The following is a 20,878-nucleotide window of genomic DNA, read 5'->3' on the forward strand; positions in this document are numbered from 1 at the left end:
CTAGTGCTGGAGGCTTCCAACTCTGCTATTGCCAGGGGTTGGGGGAGCCAGCAATGAGCGACCCTCATCCAGGAGGAGCCCAGCCCAGCAGCTCAGACCCTCACAGCCCAGTCCTCTTGCCTGGCCCTGGCAGAGGCTCCCAGACAGCGAGACACAGCCTGGCACTGTCCTCTGGACCCTCGCCAGCCTCCTCACAGCCCTCAGCAGGGCTGACCATGGCACGTGGAAGACCAGCTCTGCACTCAGGGAGCTCCCAGGCCCCACTGGCTCCCACCTTTAGGGATGAAGCCCAAGCACACTCAGAGCCTACTTTGCACAGGTCTTGGGAGGCAGGGATTTGACAGATGAGAAAACAGGGTCAGAAAGGGTAAGGAACTTCTCCAAACAAGATCAGAGAGGCTGATAACAGGAGGAGCCCAGAAGCACGTGGAGGCCACTGCTACCCCCACTTGGCTCTGTCTTCTGAGGCAAGGTTCAGTTTCCATTTCTCTAAAATGCAGAAGACGCTTTTCTTCTCTCACAGGTGATGATGCAGATCCAGTGATGGTACACGTGAGCCCGATGCTCAGCACAGAATAACCACTTCATGAAAGTTAGTCCCCTCCCTGTGTCTACTTCCTGATCCCCCTTCCCATTCCTTCTTCCTGGAATCACACCTTACAGGGAGGGGACACATTTCTTCCTTCATGGCACCCCTGATCCACTGTGTGCCCCTGAACTATCCCTGGGGTTAGGAGTACCTGAGGATTCCATCCGGGTACTTCAGGTTCCTTGGCAGGGGGGTTAGGGGGCTGGCAGGGGCGGACTCTGATCCCAGGGCTCCCTGCAATCCTCAGCTCTTCCTCAGACTCAGCTACAGTCTCAGAGGACTGAACTGTGGGAGTCTTCTCCTGTTCCCCAACTCCCTCAACCCATACATACACATACATCTTCCAGCCTGATGGGCCCAGAGATTCAGGGAGGAGAGGGAGTTGGGTCCAGGACTCAGGACAGATGAAAACTTGCCCTGTCAATCCTTCTGTCCAGAACAGGAATGGCAATGATAACCAACTCTTCCCTGAGCCAATGCCCTAACCCCTCTTCCCCCATGTCACTGACCCTCACTTCAGCTCAGAAGAGGTAAGCCAGGCAGGACCTATCTGTCCATTGGATGGATGAAGAAACTGAGGTCCAAGGAGGTGCAGTGACTTGCCCAAAGTCAGAAGCAATCCAAGAGCATAGATAAGATGAAACTCAGGCCATCCTGTCTCCTTAAATGACAGAATTACTTAAAGACTGCCGAGCTTCATCCTACCCTCCATATCCCAGTAAAGTGATGTGAACTGGAAGAAATGAAGGTGAAAGCAAAAGTCGTTCAGTCATGCCCAACTCTTTGCAACCCCATGGACTGTGCAGTCTATGGAATTCTTCAGGCCAGAATACTGAAATGGGTAGCCGTTCCCTTCTCCAGGGGAACTTCCCAACCCTGGGATCAAACCCAGGTCTCCCACATTGCAGGCAGATTCTTTATCAGCTAAGCCACCTGGGAAGAATACTAGAGAGGGTAGTCAATCTCCTCTCCAGCAGAAGAAATGAGGGATTTGGCTAAAACCATGCAACTAGATAATGTTGCTGGCCAAAATCTTGGCTTTGTCTTCCAAAGCCAAATTAAAAAATACAGAGACAGGGTTTGGAGGAAATAGAAAGGTGGCTTTAGTTCTCATCCAGCAGAGAGGGGAACGCAGTAGGCTCCTGCTTGTAAGACTCCCCTCCAATAAGGAATCTAGGGGCTTATATAAGATAAAAGCTTGCAGTCAGGAGTTAATGATGAGGAACAAAGGTGTGAGGGTCTTGTCTTCTTCCTCTTGTATTGTTTCAAAAACAGTCATAGGCTGGCACAGTAACCCAGTAACTGAGTCTGGCAGTTTGGTCACCTCCTTTCTGACATGTTAAAAAGAAAAATGTCAAGGCTGTAGATTGTTACCCTGCTTATTTAACTTATGTGCAAAGCACATCATGCAAAATGCCCGGCTGGATGAATCACAAGCCAGAATCAAGATTACTAGGAGAAATACCAATAACCTCAGATATGCAGATGATACCACCCTAAAGATAGAAAGTGAAGAGGAACTAAAGAGCCTCTTGTTGAAAGAGGAAAGTGAAAAAGCTGGCTTAAAACTCAAAAAACAAAGATCATGGCATCCAGTCCCATCACTTCATAGGAAATAAATGGGGAAAAAATGGAAAAGGTGACAGACTTTTAGAAGGTGACTGCAGCCATGAAGTTAAAAGATGCTTGCTCATTTGAAGAGAAGCAATGACAAACCTAGACAGCATATTAAAAAAACAGAGACATCACTTTGACAACGAAAGTCTGTATGGTCAAAGCTATGGTTTTTTACAGTACTCATGTACAGATGTGAGAATTGGACCATAAAGAAGGTTGAGTGCCAAAGTTTGATGCTTTCCAACTGTGGTGCTGGAGAAGACTCTTGAGAGTCCCTTGGACAGCAAGGAGATCAAACCAGCTAATCCTAAAGGAAATTAACCCTAAATATTTATTGGAAGGACTGATGCTGAAGCTAAAGCTCCAATACTTTGGTCACCTGAGGTAAAGAGCCGACTCATTGGGAAAAATCCTCAATCTTGGGAAAGATTGAGGGCAAGAGGAGAAGAGGGCAACAGAGGTTGAGATGGTTGGGTGACATCATCAACTCAAAAGACATGAACCTGAGCAAACTCTCGGAGATGGTGAGGGCTTGCCTGATAGCTCAGTTGGTAAGAATCTGCCTGCAATGCAGGAGACCTGGGTTCAATTCCTAGGATGGGAAGATTCCCTGGAGAAGGGATAGGCTACCCACTCCAGTATGCTTGGGCTTCCCTTGTGGCTCAGCTGGTAAAGATTCCACCTGCAATGCCAATGGCACCCCACTCCAGTACTCTTGCCTGGAAAATCCCATGGACAGAGGAGCCTGGTAGGCTGCAGTCCATGGGATCGCTAAGAGTCAGACACGACTGAGCGCCTTCACTTTCCCTTTTCACTTTCATGCATTGGAGAAGGAAATGGCAACCCACTCCAGTGTTCTTGCCTGGAGAATCTCAGGGACGGGGGAGCCTGGTGGGCTGCTGTCTATGGGGTCGCACAGGGTCGGACACGACTAAAGCGACTTAGCAACAGCAGCAATACCAGAGACCTGGGTTTTATCTCTGGGTTAGGAAGATCCCCTGGAGAAGGGAAAGGCTGCCCACCCCAGTATTCTGATCTAGAGAATTCCACAGACTGTATAATCCTTGGGGTCGCAAGAAGTCGGACACAACTGAGTGACTTTCACTTCAAAGGAGATAGTGAAGGACAGGGAGGGCTGGCGTGCTGCAGCCCATGGGGTCACAAAGAGTCAGACACAACTGAGCGACTGTGTCAACAACAACGAATAAGAGGAAGAGGGCTATAAGTTGAGCACCAGATACAGGGTGTATTTAGCAGAGTCAAAGGGTAATCGGTGAGAAATGTAGCTCCTGTAGATAGAAGGGCAGAAAGGTAAACTTAGTTACAGATGTGCAGAGTTAGAAGCAGTTAAATAAAAAACTAGGAATGTTCAGTCTTGCTCACTGGTCTCTTTATCTTCTTTGTTCTCAGGAAAAGGAAAGAAAATTCATTCCTCTTTTTTTCTCCTTTTCACTGCAACAATAATGCAATGATGGGAGAGCCAGCAACAGAGCCCGGTGCGACTAAAGTCTAATATCTGAAGACTAAAGACTAAAGTCTAATATCACAGACTTTAGTGCTTGAGTCTATGGCTCCACCTGAACTCTAACTGAAATTCTTCCTGCTGTCCCAGAGTTTGTTGTGATTACAGGCGGCATTGGGCCAGCTGGGGGGTTGGAATGAGGGAGAAGACTAGACTCTGTGTGCTGAATTTTGAGCCAGGTGAGCCCACTGGCCTCAAGGAGAAGAGGGTGGGCTGCCAAGAGAGGAAAAGCTAGGGCTGTGGCAATCTTAATATCCAGGGACTCTCTGTAATTAGCCCCAGGCTGAGAGTGCCTCTGGGAGGGACTCTGTGAAAATTAGCTTTCCTTTGCTAAGACAGGTGCCCCAGAAACTTCTTTGGATTTAAGTCTGCAGCAGGAGCTGAGGGAAATGGCAGGAGGTGGTAATGATCAAAAGAGTCTTAGTGGTCCTTTGGGACATCTTCACACACAGAGCTTTTTCTTTTATGTGTGAAAAAGCTTTTCTGACCAGGCCTTTTCTCACCAAGTCTTCTCAGCACACCTGGGAGGGAGGTGTAATGGTCCCCATTTCACAGGTGATGGTGATGATGACAAACTCTTACTGAAGCCTTGCCATGGGCCAAGTCCTGAGGGAGTCATAGATGTTGGTTTTGGTCATTTCAGTGCTCAAGTCATAAAGGGCCTTCAAGGTCAACATGTCCAGTTCCTTACTCTCTTTTACAGCCATGAAAATTAAAGCTCAGAGAAGCAAAGTCATTGGCCTGCTTGAGGTACTTAGGCAATCAGAACCTAGAAGTCCTGCCTCCCAGCCATGGATTCATTCCATTGACCCATGCTCCTTCCTCTCCTTTGCTCTCTAGGAATTTAAGAAAGACCTGCTCATCTGTCTAGTAATAATGAGTTAATGTAGGTATCTTATCATGCATGCCTGCCCTCAGCATCTTCATTCCTGGGGTTTGCATCCCCCAAGACTATAAATCTTGTGTGAGCCAATGAAAGTACATGTCAGTCAGACAAGCAAATAGGATAGTAATAATAATGATAAGAACAAGAACAACAACAACAACAAAGAACAACAACAAAAAATGATGATCATAATTATAATAATAATAATTCATGCTCAGTTGTGTCTGGCTCTTTGTGACCCCTGGACTGTAGCCCTCCAGGCTCCTCTGTCCATGCAATTTCCCAGGCAAGAATAGTGGAGTGGGTTGCCATTTCCTCCTCCAGGGGATCTTCTCCACCCAGGGATCTAATCTGTGTCTCTTGCATCTCCTGCATTGGCAGGCGGACTCTTCACCCTCTGGGCCACCTGGGAAGCCCATAATGATAACAGCAGAACCTTACAGGTACTATTTCTTATATGCTTTACTTACAGTAATCCATTTAATATTCAAACGTCTCAAGATGACGTCAAATTGCAATTCAATGACATCACTGTTTTGTCCACCAGCGGAAACACTCTCTACTAGGGTATGAAGATCTCCAAGTTAGCAGAGGTCAGAGTTCCTGGGAGAGGGAACAAATATTCTGTGAGTTATTGGGTGTAAGACTAAGAGCATCCACTCCCATTTCCAGGGTCCATGCATTCTAGCTATGGGAGAACCAGTGTCATATAGTCACTGACTCAAAGTATAAACTTCATCACTTTATTCCTTACTTTTATTTTTGTAATTTATATTATTTTGGGCTGCATTGGGTCTTTGTTGTTGCACAGGCTTTCTCTAGTTGCAGAAAGCGGGGCTACTCTGCAGCTGCAGTGCATGGGCTCTTCATTGCAGTGGCTGCTCCTGTCGTGGAGCAGTCTCCAGCAGTTGCCGCACAGGGGCTCATTCGTTGTGACTCTCGGACCCTAGAACTTGGCAGGTGTCAGTAGTTGGGGGTGCAGGCTCAGAAGTTGCAGCTCATGGGGTCTCGAGCACAGCCTCGGTAGTTGTGGCTCATGGACTTAGTTGTCGCATCATGGCATGTGGAAAATTCCCAGACCAGGGGTCAAACCTAAGTCCCCTGCATTGGCAGGCTGACTCTTACCCACTACACCACCATGGAAGTCCCACGCTCACTTTAAAGGAGTATGTAAGACAGGGGCCTATTCCTTCAAGGCATTGTTACCTGCAAACAGCAATAACTGAGTCTTAATAAGCCATTCTACCTTTCAGTTAGGGCAGTTTATTCTAAGTGTTAGAAGTTACATAAGGCCATTGAGTCTATGAGACCAAAGCTGTAAAATGAGTTCTTTGACCAGATGCAATGCTGTGGGGGTTCCTTGATAGTGGCTTGGGCACTCTGAATTCATAAATAATGATGCTAGCAAAAGGTCTATAATCAGGGGAAGAAAAGCATATCTAGAATCTACCTGTTCCTATGAAGACAGATCACTGCCCACTCCATGATGAAAGAGATCCAATATAATCAGGTGCCAGCCTGCTCTCCTGGGGAATGGTGCCATATAGCTGACCTCTGATATCTGCTGAAGAAGCACTCATCAGCAGTGGTAGCCAGGTCAGCCACAGAAAAGGGAAGTCCATGCACTGAGCCCACGTGGACAGCTTCTATCCTTGCCTTCACCGACATTTTGTTCACGTGCCTACTCAGTAAGTGTCTGGGGAGAAAGCCTGAATGACATCCAGAGAGCGTGTCATTTCCCCCCCCTGATTTATCTCCTCTGTAGCTGATACCCTTTCATGAACATTCATGTGGGACACACATAGCTGATGTCCACTTGGAAGTTCATCCACATACGTCTCCCCTCTCCCCAAACTTTCTCGCTACCAATCTCTGAATCTTGTTATGGAGTAGTTATTTAATAGCTTTCTCTTGTTTTCTTATTTTCCTATGCAAATTAGCTGGTTTAAACATTCTATCTTTAAAAGTTTTAATTTTGGTAATCTACATTTCCCTAAGAAATTATTCATTTCTGCCGGGGACCAGCCCTGGTGGATCCAGGGAATTCGAAGCGGGGACGGCATTGGCGAGGATCAGGAAACAATTGCTTAATTAAATGTTAATTAAGGATATAAAGAGTAATAGAATGAGGATAGCTCAGTAAAATTCAGTGAAGAAAAGAGGCTGAAATAAGGATAGCTCAGTGAGGAAATTCAGTAGAGAAAAGAGGCTGAATAATTCAGCCAGAAGGTAAGAGAAAGAACGACATGGTGAGACCAAGTTTCGGTGAACAAGGCCCGCACTTTATTTTCCAAAGTAGTTTTTATACCTTAAGTTATGCATAGAGGATAATGGGGGAAGGGGTAGAGTCAAGCAGTAAGCCAGGCTTTCTTCCTGCAAACTTATCATATGCAAAAGTTTAGGTGATTTGCATCATCTTCTGGCCCGGAGGCCTTTTTCTCTAAAGGTGATTATTCTAAAGTCAGGCGCCAGCCTCCAAAAAGCATTAGATGAAGTTGCATTCTTACAGAGCAAAGGTGTGGTGGACTATAACAAGAAAAAGAATTAACTCGAGGGTCCCAGGTTACAAACATTAAAGCTACTACTTACACCAATTATATTAATCAATACACTGCCAGGGACACAGCAGATAAGGGATATGGAAACTTAGCAGCAAACATTGGCCCAACAAGTGAAAATCCCTTCACCAATACAATTTCTAATCAATCTTTTAACTGCTCAAAGGAATGTGTATTTAGACAGTTTAGAACATCTCCTGCCTCTCACAGTTGGGAGTCTCTGAACAGTCACACGTGGCCAGAAAAACCTATTCAGGCAGGCTAGAGGATTTCCAAAGGAGTTTGTAGGTTGAAACACTGTCACACCCAAGAATTATTAACTGGAGCTGTAAGCTAACTCTTTTTTCAGAGAGAGGTAGTGGGGGACAGCCCCCCGTAAAATCAGAGGTGTAGGTGAAAGCACAAAGCAGAAAGTAGGCAGACTCTGGTTTTGGGGGTAGATTGCTCGAGAATTTCCAGGGAGACTCCTGAGGCTTGATCCCGCCTTTGCGTATGCCAAGCCTCCTTCCTCATGACCTTTGCCAGGGGCGGAGCTCGCTCCCCGCACATTTCATCTAGTCTGCAATTTTATTTGCATAGGGATCAGCAAACAGAGAAAGCAGACTTGTGGGACTTAAGTTTTGTGCACAGCAAAACACAGCATATAAGTGGTAGTTTACCAATCTGCCCATTTACCAATCTACCAACCAATTTAATGATGTCAGAAACCTTGAGATCATTAGTGTAGAAATGGGTCAAAGGGGCAAAGAATTTGGAGAGGCTGACATTTCAGTTTAGCAGCAAAGTATTTCCCCCAAAGAGATGACCCGAGTCCCGCCAGACAGAATGGTGTTATGACCCACTTTGCTGTTTTCTTTGTTCAAGGGAACAGGGGGAAAAATAAAAAATAAAAATAAAACAAAAGCCAACAACTCTCATAAAGTCCAAGTTAACAGAGAATTAATTAATAACATTTTTAACCTTAAGTATCTATACACTATATACTCCCAAGTGTCTATACACTTTCTAAGAACAGCTGGTTTGTGGACTGTAAATGTCCATGAGGGCAAGGGCTGTGACTTCCTGTCACAAGTGCCAGGGATCGGTGACAACAGTTGACAATCAATGGCCCCCATCAGTGGACTGCAAGCAAAGACAGTGGTACAAGTAGTTTAAAATGTTGATAACTTCCTTGATTTCTCCCCTTTCCACCTACAAGCCAAGCTATCAGATGCTCTTACTTCTTCCCTCAAAACATCTTTCAGCATCTCCCCGCTCACTGCCACCATCAAGTCTAGCACCTTCAGAAATTACGCCTAGCTCTCCTCTACTGAGTGTTCCTCTTCAGTCCAATCCCCTCATTGATACTCTACAAATGCTGTGTTACCCTCTCTTGTCTACTCCATTCCTTATCCCTCATTCTTAAAAATTAAGGTTGCTTCTATTTAAGGTAAAATCTATCATCCTGAATTACAAACTCTCTTACTATCTGTCCTAAATGATCACACTTTAGCCACAAGACTCATCTCCCCATTACCCTGGTCCCTGGGACCAGGTAGACTTTGCCACCAGGTAGACTTTGCACCTTTTGGAAGGAACTCCAAAAACCAGGAAGACCTCCTCCCCATTTTCCAGGCAGTCCCCTTCTCCACAAAGATAAAGCAGGAAACTTTCAATAGTTGGAAGTCCCTTCCATCAGCCACATAGCTTCCTATCCTTTCCTCAGATGGAGGGAACACCAACAGCCCATGGGACCCTTCACTTTCTGCCTGAAACCCTCTGGAACTGCTGTCTGGAACTTTGCCACATCATTGATGCCGCAGAACACATCCATTCAAATCAACACCGAGCCCAGCCCTGTTATAACTCTCAGTAAGTGCTTTGGAACCATCAATTCAGTTCAGTTCAGTCACTCAGTCGTGTCCGACACTGTGCAACCCCATGAATCGCAGCACGCCAGGCCTCCCTGTCCATCACCAACTCCCGGAGTTCACTCAGACTCACGTCCATCGAGTCAGTGATGCCATCCAGCCATCTCATCCTCTGTCGTCCCCTTCTCCTCCTGCCCCCAATCCCTCCCAGCATCAGAGTCTTTTCCAATGAGTCAACTCTTCGCATGAGGTGGCCAAAGTACTGGAGTTTCAGCTTTAGCATCATTCCTTCCAAAGAAATCCCAGGGCTGATCTCCTTCAGAATGGACTGGTTGGATCTCCTTGCAGTCCAAGGAACTCTCAAGAGTCTTCTCCAACACCACAGTTCAAAAGCATCAATTCTTCAGCACTCAGCCTTCTTCACAGTCCAACTCTCACATCCATACATGACCACAGGAAAAACCATAGCCTTGATTAGACGGCCCTTTGTTGGCAAAGTAATGTCTCTGCTTTTGAATATGCTATCTAGGTTGGTCATAACTTTCCTTCCAAGGAGTAAGCATCTTTTTTTTTTTAAACTTTACAAAATTGTATTAGTTTTGCCAAATATTGAAATGAATCCGCCACAGGTATACATGTGTTCCCCATCCTGAACCCTCCTCCCTCCTTCCTCCCCATACCATCCCTCTGGGTGGTCCCAGTGCACCAGCCCCAAGCATCCAGTATCGTGCATCGAACCTGGACTGGCAACTCCTTTCATACATGATATATACATGTTTCAATGCCATTCTCCCAAATCTTCCCACCCTCTCCCTCTCCAACAGAGTCCATAAGACTGTTCTATACATCAGTGTCTCTTTTGCTGTCTCGTACACAGGGTTATTGTTACCATCTTTCTAAATTCCATATATATGTGTTAGTATACTGTATTGGTGTTTTTCTTTCTGGCTTACTTCACTCTGTATAATAGGCTCCAGTTTCATCCACCTCATTAGAACTGATTCAAATGAATTCTTTTTAATGGCTGAGTAATACTCCATTGTGTATATGTACCACAGCTTTCTTATCCATTCATCTGCTGATGGACATCTAGGTTGCTTCCATGTCCTGGCTATTATAAACAGTGCTGCATATAATAGCGTCTTTTAATTTCATGGCTGCAGTCACCATCTGCAGTGATTTTGGAGCCCCAAAAAATAAAGTCTGACACTGTTTCTGCTGTCTCCCCATCTATTTCCCATGAAGTGATGGGACCGGATGCCATGATCTTTGTTTTCTGAATGTTGAGCTTTAAGCCAACTTTTTCACTCCACTTTCACTTTCGTGAAGAGGTTTTTAGTTCCTCTTCACTTTCTGCCATAAGGGTGGTGTTATCTGCATATCTGAGGTTATTGATATTTCTCCCGGCAATCTTGATTCCAGCTTGTGTTTCTTCCAGTCCAGCGTTTCTCATGATGTACTCTGCATAGAAGTTAATTAAGCAGGGTGACAATTTGGAACCATACTACCACACAAATTTGTGCCTAAGTGCTAGAGGCAAACCCCACTCCAGTACTCTTGCCTGGAAAATCCCGTGGACAGAGGAGCCTGGTAGGCTGCAGTCCATGGAGTCGCTGAGGGTCGGACACGACTGAGCGACTTCACTTTCACTTTTCACTTTCATGCACTGGAGAAGGAAATGGCAACCCACTCTAGTGTTCTTGCCTGGAGAATCCCAGGGATGGGGGAGCCTGGTGGGCTGCCGTCTATGGGGTCACACAGAGTTGGACACGACTGAAGCGACTTAGCAGCAGCAGCTAGAGGCAAAATTTCAATCCCACCAAAAGTTCACAGCTCTCTAGTCATTCATTATTCCTAGATGCCCACATGTCTTTAAAACCTTTTCTCATCCCTCAACTGCCCAAATCCCTACTTCTGCCTTTCCCCAGTTTTCTCTGTCTTCTCAACATCAACCCCACTATCAGCAATCACCTCTGCCAACATCCTCTACCTAGAATTCTGCCTGGGATACCACATGCCCTACAGCTCTCCAAGAGGGAAGTTCTTTTTCCTCACTCCTGACCTATGAGTTCCCAAACATTCTCTTGGGGCTTCCCTCATAGCTCAGAAGGTAAAGAATCTGCCTGCAATGAAAGAGACCAAGGTTCGTTTCCTGGGTTGGGAAGATCCCCTGGAGAAGGAAATGGCAATCCACTGCAGTATTCTTGCCTGGAAAATCCCATGGATTTTCCCACCATGAAGCCTGGTGGGCTACAGTCCATGGGGTGGCAAGAGTCAGATACAACTTAGCGACTAAAGCATCACCTCATACCCAATGACCTTTTCTCCCACCCGCTTTCCAGGCACTTTAAGTCACACTCACAGCAGAACTTATCACCCATAAAACTGCTTCACTTCCCCAGTAAGAATCTAAGCATTCCCACTGCACTTTGAATAAGTAAACACTTCTCATATGGATCTAGAAGACTGTCCTTCGCCTACCTCTCAATGTTATCTCTGCCTCTCCTGCTCACTTGCCTGTGACCACATGAGCCTTCTTCCAGAGCTGCAAACAATGCAAAGTCCTTTCTGGACTTGGGGCGTTTGTACCTGGAGTCCTCTTGCCAGAAATGCCCTTCTCCTGGCTCTCTGCTTGGATGACACTCATCCTCAGGTATGCTACATCTGAATTCCTGACCAATACCTTATATGTCAGCTCTTGGTAAGTAGGTTTCCCGCCTCCATTTTCTCTATATCCGTAGAACACTGTTTGTTTCCTAAGAGGTCTACAACTTCATTTTTCAGTAGCTAAGCTTAATTTCTATTTTGACCTATTATTCCACTGGTGGGAGAAATAAAAGAAACTAGCATGACATTTCAAAGCAATTATATTCCAATTTTTTAAAAAGGGGTAACCAGGGTTAGCTGCTGAGGGAGAAAAAGAGACTTCTCAGGTGTTGCTTCCTCTCTCCCTGATGTTAAGCTCTGGAGAGAATACAAAGTGCTGAGATATGCAGTAGTGATGGTAGTGGGGTGAGGTGTAGCCTGGTTCCTAGTGTCTGGCACCCACTGAGAGAATCTCCCTCCTATGAGGCCATCAGTCTCCACAGGTCACTATGGCACCTTCATTCAGTTCAGTTCAGTTCAGTTGCTCAGTCGTGTCCGACTCTTTGCAACCCCATGAATCGCAGCACGCCAGGCCTCCCTGTCCATCACCAACTCCCGGAGTTCACTCAGACTCACGTCCATCGAGTCAGTGATGCCATCCAGCCATCTCATCCTCTGTCGTCCCCTTCTCCTCCTGCCCCCAATCCCTCCCAGCATCAGAGTCTTTTCCAATGAGTCAACTCTTCACATGAGGTGGCCAAAGTACTGGAGTTTCAGCTTTAGCATCATTCCTTCCAAAGAAATCCCAGGGCTGATCTCCTTCAGAATGGACTGGTTGGATCTCCTTGCAGTCCAAGGAACTCTCAAGAGTCTTCTCCAACACCACAGTTCAAAAGCATCAATTCTTCAGCACTCAGCCTTCTTCACAGTCCAACTCTCACATCCATACATGACCACAGGAAAAACCATAGCCTTGATTAGACGGCCCTTTGTTGGCAAAGTAATGTCTCTGCTTTTGAATATGCTATCTAGGTTGGTCATAACTTTCCTTCCAAGGAGTAAGCATCTTTTAATTTCATGGCTGCGATCACCATCTGCAGTGATTTTGGAGCCCAAAAAATTAAAGTCTGACACTGTTTCCACTGTTACCCCATCTATTTCCCATGAAGTGATGGGACCGGATGCCATGATCTTCGTTTTCTGAATGTTGAGCTTTAAGCCAACTTTTTCACTCTCCACTTTCATTTTCATCAAGAGGCTTTTTAGTTCCTCTTCACTTTCTGCCATAAGGGTGGTGTCATCTGCATATCCGAGGTTATTGATATTTCTCCTGGCAATCTTGATTCCAGCTTGTGTTTCTTCCAGTCCAGCGTTTCTCATGATGTACTCTGCATAGAAGTTAAATAAGCAGGGTGACAATATACAACCTTGAGGTATTCCTTTTCCTATTTGGAACCAGCCTGTTGTTCCATGTCCAGTTGTGATATTATAATTTCCTTACTGTAAACCTCTCCATGTATCTGTCTTGGTTTCCATGGGGCCTGGTACTGGTTGGATCCATCTTAATGAATGCTCAAGAAATATTGGAATTGACTCATCCCACGATCTGGGTCACCAATGATGCATGAAAGAAAGTTGGATGCCCGTGCTAAGTCTCAGGCTCAGAGCCCCAAGTAGGCTGCACCCAAGCAATAACATTTATTCTTCTATGCTTTTCTAATATATTTTAGGGTTCACAGAAGATTCACAAGTTTTTCTTGTGAGAAGAATCACACAAGATTCACAAGTGAATTCACAGAAAATTCACCTACTGTGACATAGAATGGCATTACCAACTCAACAGACATGAGTTTTATCAAACTCCAGGAGACAGTGAAGGCCGGGGAAGCCTGGGGTGCTGCAATTCATGGGGTCGCAAAGAGTCAAACATGACTTAGTGACTGAACAATGAAAAAATATAATTTTATATAGGATATTGCCATAAGTTGTATTTTTCTCCTATGCATACATATTTTACTCACATGGTTCCATGCTGTATATTCTTTGCATTAACCTGTTGTATAACATATTATTCTATTTTTTTTCTGATTATTCTGTCAGATTCTTCAAAAAAACGTATTAAAACATTAGGGAGGGAGGTGGGAGGCAGGTTCAAGAGGGAGGGGACATATGTATACCTATAACCGATTCATGTTGATGTATGGCAGAAACCATCAAAATATTGTAAAATAATTATCCTCTAATTCAAAAAAATTTTTAAGGGAAAAATGAATTAAAACATTAACAAATGTTTGAGAGTATTAATACAAATCATGTGTTAATATTTCAGCCATTATTCCTTTTTCTCAGTCATAAGACTGGCATTTCCAGATAAGACCTCCTCCTTCAGGCCGGATCCAAGAATCAAATGGCAGAAGATCACAGTCTACTTACAACTGACATGGAAAATGAACAATAAATGAACTTTCACTGTTGTAAGCCACTAAGACTAGGGAGCTATTTCTCACTGCACCATAATGTAGCAAGTTGATCAAGATAGCCATGTTAGTTTCATTTCCCACCTTTGTTCAACTGACCAAATACTACATTGGTTCACATGTATAATGCTGGTTTCATACATTATAGATACTCCACCTTTTCTCGATATTGGGCATTCTATCTTAGATTCTGCCTGTCTCCTAATTCAACAGATCACTCTACTCTTACCCATCACTTTGAGAAAAGCCCCCTTGATGTTCTTGTTCCTCAGACTGTAAACCACAGGGTTGAGGAGGGCAGAGAAGACATTATAAAAGAGTGAGATCTGCTTGTCTCGCTCAGGGGAATACCTCGAATTGGGCTTCATGTAGATGTAGATGGCTGGAGCATAGAAGAATGTGATCACAGTCAGGTGGGAGGCACAGGTGGAGAAAGCCTTGCAGCGGGCCTGCATGGACTTAATCTTGAAAATGGCCTGGGAAATACAGATGTAGGAGGCCAGAATGAGTGAGAGTGGGGCAACAACCATGAAGACACTGATGACCGAATCCACCATTTCAATGACATGAGTATCCATGCAAGCCAAGTTTCGTACTGAAGGGCCTTCACAGAAGTAGTGGTTGACCATGTTGGGCCCACAGTATGGCAGTCTCATGGTGAAAAAAGTGTGGATCAGAGAGAAGAAGAAACCACAGGCCCAGGTCCCAGCTGACAGTCGTGTGCACAGGCCCAAGCTGAGGATGACAGTATAACGCAGTGGATAGCAGATGGCCACGTACCGGTCAAAGGCCACGACGACAAATAAAATGCACTCAGTCAGGCCCACGGCACCAAAAATGCACATTTGTAGCCAACAAGCAGCAAAGGAGATGGTCTGAGATCGAGAAAGAAGATGCACCAGCATCTGGGGCACAGTGGTGGTGACACAGCCCATATCCAGCAGGGAGAGGATACAGAGGAAGAAGTACATGGGAGTGTGGAGATGCGTGTCCAGGCATATCAGGGTGATGATGAGCCCATTGCCAAGGACTGAGCTCAGGAAAAGAAGAAGGAAGGCACTGAAGAGGGTCCTGTTGGTCGTGGGGTCACTGGAGAAGCCATGCAGGATAAATTCAGAAACCCAGCTTTGGTTCTGCCCTGGAGGCATCCACATGGTGGGCCTACAGGAGAATCACATTAATTTAAATGCCATCTAAAATATGATAGTTTAGTAAGATCTGGCAGCAGAAGCTCTGGGATTTTAATTTTGAGCCCACTGCTCATTTAGTGCCTTGCAGTTACTTAACCACTCTAAGCCTCAGGCTCCTCATCTATTCAGTTCAGTTCAGTTCAGTCCCTCAGTCGTGTCCGACTCTTTGCGATCTCATGAACTGCAGCACACCAGGCCTCCCTGTCCATCACCAACTCCCGGAGTTTACCTAAACTCATGTCCATTGAGTTGATGATGCCATCCAACCATCTCATCCTCTGTCATCCCACCATCTCATCCTCTGTCATCCCACCATCTCATCCTCTGTCATCCCTTTCTCCTCCTGCCCTCAATCTTTCCCAGTATCAGGGTCTTTTCAAATGAGTCAGTTCTTCGCATCAAATGTGGCTAATAACACTCCGGAAGCTGGTGATGGACAGGGAGGCATGGCATGCTGCAGTCCATGGAGTCTCAAAGAGTCAGACAGGACTGAGCAACTGAACGGAATAACACTCATCTCTCAGGGTTTTTAGGAAGATTTGGGATGATGTATATGAAGTATCTCATATTAACACAATGCCTTAAAACCCTAAATAGTAGTAAATGCCCATTTGCAATCTCCCCAGTCTTACTCCCCACCCCTCAGTGGACGAACTGGTCACTCAAATGTCTAGCAACAATCAATTTACAGCTATCCACTCCAGCCCCCAAACCTGCAGAAATGGCCTTCCCTTCTGCCTTAGAGATCATTTGTCTGGATGTGCTACAAGCTTCTCCTTACCCTGTAAACTTGTCTCTTTAGCAGATGACAGTGGGAGGCATTTCCAATAGAGGGAGATACCAGGGCAATGAAATGATGGCAGCAGGAAGGCGCTTAGGTTGGGACTTCAATTCTCCTTCCTTAGTTACTCAGGCGGAGAGCCAGCTGATTGGTGTGGACCAGTCATGGTCACATACTCAGGCTACACACACTCTCCCCACCCAGTGGCCACTTCTAGGAGAGCTCTGGCCTGTGGCTCCATCCCTACTCCCAGTAACAAACTGTATTCTTGTGGCAGTCACACCCTCTTTGAAAAAGTTTGAGCTCAGTCTTTTTTTCTCTGGTGGAGGAAGATAGGAGAAGAGCAGGAGGAAGGAGGAAAGTATCTTCTAAATCCTTAGCCCCTGTGTATGCTTCTTAAGCCACAAGGTAGAAGCTCCTTTATATATAAATTTATATATATATATATATTCCTATTTCTAGATCTCAGAGACTTCTCTTTTATCCCTTTCAGCAGTTTTACCAGTTAAAATTTTACCAGTTAAAATTCTATGTATTAAATTTTCCCTGTTCACATTACTGTTGTGTTCTGTCTTCTGCCAGGATCCTAATTGATGCAGACGCTAAATCTATGGGGATGGAATTTGATAAGGAATATAATTTACACAGTTACAAGACATCTATCCATAAAGCAATTACAAAAGTAAAAAGTGGTAGCTATCAGTGGAAAAACTGGACAACATCTTAACTGAGTGATTAAAATTAATGTCACCAATAAGAAGCAGATAGACATTATGTGTCTCCATATGTGAAAATCTAACAATATATCACCTACATATTTTCAGCCAAAAAAAACAAAATCTAAATCTGATCATGAGTAAACATCATAGAAACCTACACTGAGGAATATTCTATAAAGTAATTAGCTTCTGATCTTTAAAAAATAACTGTCATGAAAGGCAAAGAAGGCTAAGAATGTATAATAGACACAAGGCAATTAAAAAATAACAACTAATGCAAAAGTAGACCTTCCAGGGGGAATGCTACAAATAATATTAATATTAGTTTGACAATTGATAAAACTGGAATATGAGTTAGATTAGTTTAGATAAGTGCATCAGTGTTACAATCCCTGTGGTTGATAGCTACTATATAAGAGAATGGGCTCCCCAGGTGGCACTAGTGGTAAATGCAGGAGGCGTAATAGACAGGGTTCAATCCCTGGGTTGGGAAGATCTCCTGGAGGAGGGCATGGCAACCCACTCCAGCATTCTTGCCTGGAGAATCCTACGGACAGAGGAGTCTGGCAGGCTATGGCCCAAAGGGTCGCACAAAGTCAGATACAACTGAAGCGACTTAGCACATAATACATAAGAGAATATCCTATTCTCTTACATATTAGGAACTATTCTCTGAAGAATTGGAGGGTAAAGGAACATGATATTTGTAAATTATTCTCAGAAAATTCTGAAAATTATAATAATAACTGCTGAAAATCAATAAATCCAAGTATTAGGGGCATACAGGATTTCTTTGTAGTACTCTTTCAGCTTCTTTGATGGTTAAGTCACTTCCAAAAAAAGTTTTTAAAAATAATTTTTAATGTTAAATAAAAACTTTTTCAGACAAACAAAATATGAGATCATTTAAAAGGGAGTTCTTCACACAGAAAGAAAGTGTCTGAAACACAAAAATGCAAAAAGAAATGAAGAGTCCCTCAGGGAAAGAATAGATATGTATTAATAATGAATGCAAATCAATAATAAAAATTTGTGGGATTTAAAACAAATCAAAGACAAGATATGGCAAAGAACAAAAGAATAAGAAATAGAAGGGGTAAGTAGAGTTAGTGTTCTAAATATTTAGCATAACTGGAAAAGGGGTAAAATGAACCACTTGCATTAGACTGTGATAAGTCAAAGATTTATGTTAACATATCTAGGAAAAATCAATAAAAGAATAAATAATATATAGCCAACAACCTAAAATAGGAGAAAATGAACTAATAAAATATTCATCAATCCAGAATAATGCTCTTTTGAGTGAGGAAAAAGATCAAATATAAAATAGATAAGTCAATAGAAAATAGTGGAATTTAGTATGTAGTTAATTACTTTAAATGAAAAAGGACTAAAGATTTTCATCAAAGGTTATTTTCAAATGGAGTTTTTAAAACCTACATGTTATCCACCAGAAACATTATTTGCTCGTTCTGCAATATGTAAATATGTCTAAATAACATGTTGCTCAAGTTAACAATGTTACATCAATTATACCTCAATAAAGTTGTATTTCTTTTTGAAATACACCTTAATACAAGGTCAGACACTCTAGGAAGAAAAATTGCCCTGCAAACATTAACCAAAAGAAACTTTGTAGCTTCATAGAGCACTTATAGAAATTAACTGTGTGTTACATCATAAGTGTAAATTTTAAAAAATCCAAAGGGTGAGAATCATTCAGAGTATACTCTTAACCATGAGATAGGCTAGGAGTCAAAGTAAATATAACAGGTAAGTACCAGACTCGTTCAAAATTATTATAGCATATACTTCTAAATAATTTATGGGATAGAAAAAATCAAAATGGAAATTAGTATATGTTAAAATAAATAATGATGTAAATAACATTATCAGAGCTTAGGAGAAATTCTCTAGTCTTAAATCCATATGTTAGAATATGCTAAAATAAAAATTAAACAACTAAACCTTCATCTCAAGAAACTAGAAAAGAAGCCCTAAATCAAAACCAAAAAACAGTTGAAAGAAGGAAATAATAAAGATATGAGCATAAAACAAGGAAATAGTAAACAAGGCTACAATCAATAAAAACTGACAGAGCCTGAAGTTCACTTTTTGAAATAATTTATAAGCTATTAGCAAGATTAATAAAGAAATTATATAAAATACAAATTACCAGCATCAGGGGTGAGGAGGGGAACATTACTATAGATCCTACTGTCATTTTAAAGCTAATTTTAAAAATTACAAACAATTTTATTACAATAAATGTGATAATCAAACAAAAGGGACAAATGGAAACACAAATTACCAAAGCTGACAAACAAGAACTCAGAAGTTCTTCTGAAAACTTCAGAAGAACAAATCAGAAGAATCCACTATCTTTCCAAAAAGGTGAATCTATAATTTCCTAGAGAGAAAACTTTAGATTCAAGATAGATTTACTGGTAAATTTTTCTAACATTTAAGAGAGGAATAATAGCAATCATAACAAATTCTTTCAAAGCATAGGAAAAAAATGTGAATATTAACCAACTCATTTTATAAGACTAGTATAAACGCAATAAAAAGAATAACAAAAACATATAAGAAGGAAAAAGCACAAATGAATCTCTCTCATGGGGACTGCTGCAAAATTTCTTTACAACATATTAGCAAATTTAATTTAGCAATATATTAAAAAGGATAATATATCACAATCAAATTGGGTTTATTAAAGAATTCAAGGTTTATTTAGTAAACAATGTAATTCATCTGATTACAGGAAGTAAAGGAGAAAAATTATGTGATTAACTTGGATATAGAAAAAGCATCTGGCAAAAAAAAAGTCAACTGTCAATTAAGATTATAAATAAACTTTTTAGTGAAGTAGAAACAGAAGGGAACTTTCTTAATGTAATAAATATCATCTCCAGTAAAGAAGAAGCAGCCTACAGCAACTATCATACTACCTGGTGAAGCACTGATAACTTACTCTCTAACACTGGTAGTCTCTAACCTAGGTAGTGAGATAAGTCAAGAGAAATAAACAAAAGACCAAAGGATTGGAAAGGAAGAACGATCATTATTTGCAGAACACCTAATTGTATAGGTAGAAAATTTTTACAAACCCAAAGAGAAATTGGAATTAATAAGTATACAAAAACCCAACATCTCTCTCTATACCAGGAGCTAGAAAATTACTTATAAGAGCATTTAAAAAAATAAACATGTATTAATAACTTTAATAAAATATGTGTAGAAAAACATTATTTAGAGAAATAAAGGTAGAGCCAAGTAATTGGAGGAATATGCCATGTTCGTGCATGAGGGGTATGCAGGACAATTCAACATTATCAATATGTTTAATTGATTTATAGATTCAGTCCCCGTCTAAACCTCAACAATTTTTTTCCATAGAAAACTGACACGTTGGTTGTAATATTTATATGGAAATTCTAAAGAATCTTGAAGGATAAAACAAAACCTGAAGGACTTATCAGATATTAATACTTACTATGGGGCTTCCCTGATGGCTCAGTTGGTAAAGAATCTGCCTGCAATGCAGGAAACCCCAGTTTGATTCCTGGGTTGGGAAGATCCCCTGGAGAAGGGATAGGCTACCCACTCCAGTATTCTTGGACTTCCCTTGTGGCTCAGTTGGTAAAGAATTCACCTGCAATGCAGGAGACCCTAGTTAGATCCCTGGATTGGAAAGATCCCCTGGAGATGGGAAAGGCTACCCACTCCAGTATTCTGGCCTAGAGAACTCCATGGACTGTATAGTCCATGGGGTCACAGAGTCAGACGTGACGGAGCGACTTTCAACACTTACTATAAATCTGCAATAACTAAGCTAGCATGACATTGGCACAAAAATAAACCGGAGATACTATTTATGGAACAAAATAGAGTCCATCACAGACCTGTGAATATAGAGCCATTTGATTCATGACAAAGCTGATTCTACAACACAATGTGGAAAGCATGGTCTTTTCAACATATTCTGCTGGATCCTGTGGATATTCACACAGGCAACAAAAATTCATTAAATCCTACCTCACATGGTACACAAAAGCTAATTCCAGATATACTATAGCTTTAAATGGTAAACAAAAAACAAA

General features: G+C 42.6%; 1 protein-coding gene and 1 pseudogene across 1 annotated transcript; both read right to left on the reverse strand.

The window, feature by feature from the left end:
* The window catches only part of LOC139182267 (olfactory receptor 2A12-like), a 57,585-nt pseudogene that overhangs the window by 24,296 nt on the left and 12,411 nt on the right, over positions 1 to 20,878 (reverse strand).
* Positions 9,861 to 15,248, reverse strand: LOC109556897 (olfactory receptor 2A12-like). Its single transcript, XM_070786714.1, has one exon. The coding sequence runs from the start codon at positions 15,237 to 15,239 to the stop codon at positions 14,292 to 14,294; it is 948 nt and encodes a 315-aa protein (XP_070642815.1). The 5' UTR covers positions 15,240 to 15,248; the 3' UTR covers positions 9,861 to 14,291.

Source organism: Bos indicus, chromosome 3 (genome assembly GCF_029378745.1).
Source record: "Bos indicus isolate NIAB-ARS_2022 breed Sahiwal x Tharparkar chromosome 3, NIAB-ARS_B.indTharparkar_mat_pri_1.0, whole genome shotgun sequence".
NCBI lineage: Eukaryota > Metazoa > Chordata > Mammalia > Artiodactyla > Bovidae > Bos > Bos indicus.